Source organism: Orycteropus afer, unplaced genomic scaffold (genome assembly GCF_000298275.1).
Source record: "Orycteropus afer afer isolate SDZICR_OR568_19922 unplaced genomic scaffold, OryAfe1.0 scaffold00209, whole genome shotgun sequence".
Taxonomy (NCBI): Eukaryota; Metazoa; Chordata; class Mammalia; order Tubulidentata; family Orycteropodidae; genus Orycteropus; species Orycteropus afer.
Window position 1 is genome coordinate 2,735,214 of NW_006921796.1, and position 3,432 is coordinate 2,738,645.

At 38.6% G+C, this 3,432-nt stretch overlaps 1 protein-coding gene across 1 annotated transcript in view; it reads right to left on the reverse strand.

Moving 5' to 3' along the window:
• POLR3B (RNA polymerase III subunit B) overlaps positions 1 to 3,432 on the reverse strand; it is a 184,868-nt gene that overhangs the window by 137,854 nt on the left and 43,582 nt on the right. Inside the window, exons 5-6 of the mRNA XM_042781974.1 lie at positions 797 to 801; positions 318 to 409 (exon numbers count right to left, since the gene is read on the reverse strand). Of these exons, the coding sequence (XP_042637908.1) occupies positions 318 to 409; positions 797 to 801 (97 nt within the window). The remainder of the gene's footprint in view (positions 1 to 317; positions 410 to 796; positions 802 to 3,432) is intronic.

Sequence of the window (3,432 nt, forward strand, 5' to 3'; positions counted from 1 at the left end):
CAGCTAGCTATGGCCAAGAAGTGACTACAACCTTGTCTTGTCAGCTCTACGATATACCTGGAAATTCTTACAGAACATATAAATACACTTATAGAAACATTGTCTGCCAACCCTATACATGATCATGGGCACACTCTCCCCTGCACAAACATACCTAATTGTTGTGAACATAAGTTTATCTAACAAGTTCATTATCAAGCAGAAAGGCTCTCATTGTTTTTAAGAAAAAGTGTTAGAACAACAGCAACAGTAAAACAAAAGTTGAATAAAAAAAAAGGTGTGTGAGTTGGGAGGTAAATACAAGGAATAAAGCATACCTGGATCTAAAGGACATTCATTCAATTTGGCAAATTCTGCTGGCGTTTTTCCTGTAAGAACACAGTTTGAACTGCGCAGCATTATGGGCATTCTGTTAAAAATAAAAAGGAAAGATCATATAGACTGTCATTGGCAAAAAAGGTGAAAAATATAAAACTTACGGTGTTTTCACTAAGGGCATCTGCATTCATGTTCCTCATGTTAGAAAAATCAAAAGAAATAGAAACTACATGAAAGTGTCCAATGAAATTAGGGACTCTCTCAGGTGCAATGCTCTTCTAGCACAGATATAACCAGAAACGCTTGGTTTTCTGAAACTGTTGCAGACAGGCTTTCATGGAAGTCAGGAATGAGAACAGCTCTTCATTCACAGTAAGCAAAGGGAGTCTCAACAGCCACTCAGACATAGCATGAGGAATTAAAGTGTGAGGAATAAGAGCTTATCAAAATTAACCAGAAGATTTCAAAAAAGACCTACCCAAACTTTTAGAATAATTAAGCATTAAATGTAAAAATCTATGAGTAGGCTGATTAGCTTTGAAACTGCTGAAGCCAGAACTACTACACTGGAAAAGAGATCTGAAGAAATTATCAAGACTGTATTTCATAAGACAAAGATGGTAGATAGGCAAGAAAGTTTAAGAGTCATGGAAAGAAAAGAAATGAAGGAGCAATACAAAAAGAAACCTATATACCAATATTCACTGCAACACTTTTAACAATAGCCAAAAGGTAGAAATAGTCAGAATGAGCATCAACAGACGAAAGGATAAACAAAATGTAGTAGATATATAGTACACAAAGGAATCTTACTCAGGCACACATGGACGAACCCTGAAAACATCATGCTGAGCAAAATAAGTCACAAAAGGATAAATACTGTATAATTTCACTCACATGAAATAAGCAAATATATAGAAACCAATGACCACTCATCTGTTAGTCTGTCATATTATGGTGGTTTGCACATTGCTGTCACGCTGGAAGCTACGCAACCAGTATTTCAAGTATCAGTAGGATCACTCATGGTAGATGGGTTTCAACAGAGCTTCTAGACAAACACAGAATAGGAAGGACGACCTGATGATCTACTTCTAAAAAAAAAGGCCAGTGACAACTTCATTCATAGCAGCAGAAAATTGTCTGATATGACAGAAGATGAGCCCCTCAGGTTGGAAAGCCTAAACTATGACTAGGGAAGACTTGCCTCCTCAAAGTAGAGTCAATCTTAATGACCGGATGGAGCAAAGTTTCGGAACCTTCATTTGCTGATATAGCACGACTCAAAATGAGATGCAACAGCTGCAGACATCCATTAATAATTGGAATATGGAATGTGCAAAGTATGAATCTAGGAAAACTGGAAGTCATCGAAAATGACACAGAACACTCAAAGATCAGTATCCCAGGTAATAGTGAGCTGAAATTAATTAGTACTGGCCATTTTGAATTGGACAATCATGCCGTCTATCATGCCAGGAACGACAAATTGAATGGGATCACAATCATCATCAAAAGGAACATTTCAAGATTTATTCAGAAATACAATATTGTCAGTGATAGGATACTATCTACATACCTTAAGGAAGACTAGTTAATATGACTGTTCAAATTTACACAGCAACATTAATGCCAAAGGTAAAGAAATTGAAGATTTTTACCAACTTCTGCAGTCTGAAATTGATCAATCATGCAATCAAGATGCACTGATAATTACTGATGATTGGAATGTGAAAGTAAGAAACAATTGTATGTTGAGTGTTCAAGTTCCAATGTGAAGTTGGAAAATAGAGTCTTGGTGACAAAAATGGTGCTGGAGATTACATAAAAGAATTTTGCAAGACCAATGACCTACTATTGTAAGTATCTTCTTTCAACAACATACACAGTGACTATACACATGGACCTCACCAGATAGATGTAGCACAGGAATCAAATTGACCATATCTGTGAAAAGAGACGGTGAAAAAGCTCAGTATCATCAGTCAGAACAAGGCCAAGGGGCTGACTAAGGAAGAGATCATCAATGCTCCTATGCAGGTTCGAACTGAAGAAAATTAAAACAAGTCCATGAGAGTCAGAGTAGGTCCTTGAGTATATCCCACCTGAATGTAGAGGCCATCTGAAGAACGGATTTGATGCAAGGAACACTAATGATTAAAGACCAGATGAGTTGTGAGATGCCATCAACGACATTACACATGAAGAAAGCAAAAGTTCATTAAAAAGACAATGTATTGGATATCTAGTACCACTGATAAAGATATACCACAAATGGGATGGCTTGAACAAACAGGAGTTTATTCTCTCACAGTTTGGAGGCTTTAAGTCTGAGTTCAAAGTGCCAGGCTCCAGGGGCTGAATGAAAGCCCCTCAACCTTGGGCTTCTGCTCTGCCTCCTGCTCTCGGCCCACTGACACTAGAGGCTTTTCTTCACGCAGACAGCTGCTGACTGCTGAGGCTGACAAGCCCAAAGTTGACAAGTAACAAGACACAGTCCTGATGCTACCAAACCACATGGCAGGCCATTAATTAAAATCCACTGAAAGTCCCAAGGTCGGCAGAGCATGGAACGCTGCTGAACAACAACACGGCCACATGCAGGGTTCAAATGTGCCATAAGCTAGAGACTACTCCCAAAGCTTCTCCTTATATACAGGAAGCAGACCACATCCCTAAGGCAGCTACTCAGTTGGTCACAGTAGATTCCACCATGGAGTTGATTACCCGTCTCATCATGGGGAATACTATATGCAACTGCCCAGCCACTCAACCAGGCCCAGCCAAATTGACACACAAACTTAACTACCATAGCCAGGAAAGAAAGAAAAGACCAAACTAGATGTCAGAAGAGACCCTGAAACTTGCTCTTGAACACAAAGTAGCTAAACCAAATGGAAGAAATGATGCAGTAAGAGCTGAAAAGAAAATTTCAAAGGGTGACTCAAAAGCCAAAGTGCTGTGAAATATGTGAAAACCTGGAGTTACAAAAGCAAAAGGGAAGAACATATTTCTCAAGCTCAAGAATGAAGAAAAAATTTCAAGTTCCAATATTAGGGTTCTATGGGAAAAATATGAATGATTCAGGAAGCATCAAAAGTAGATGGAAGGAAT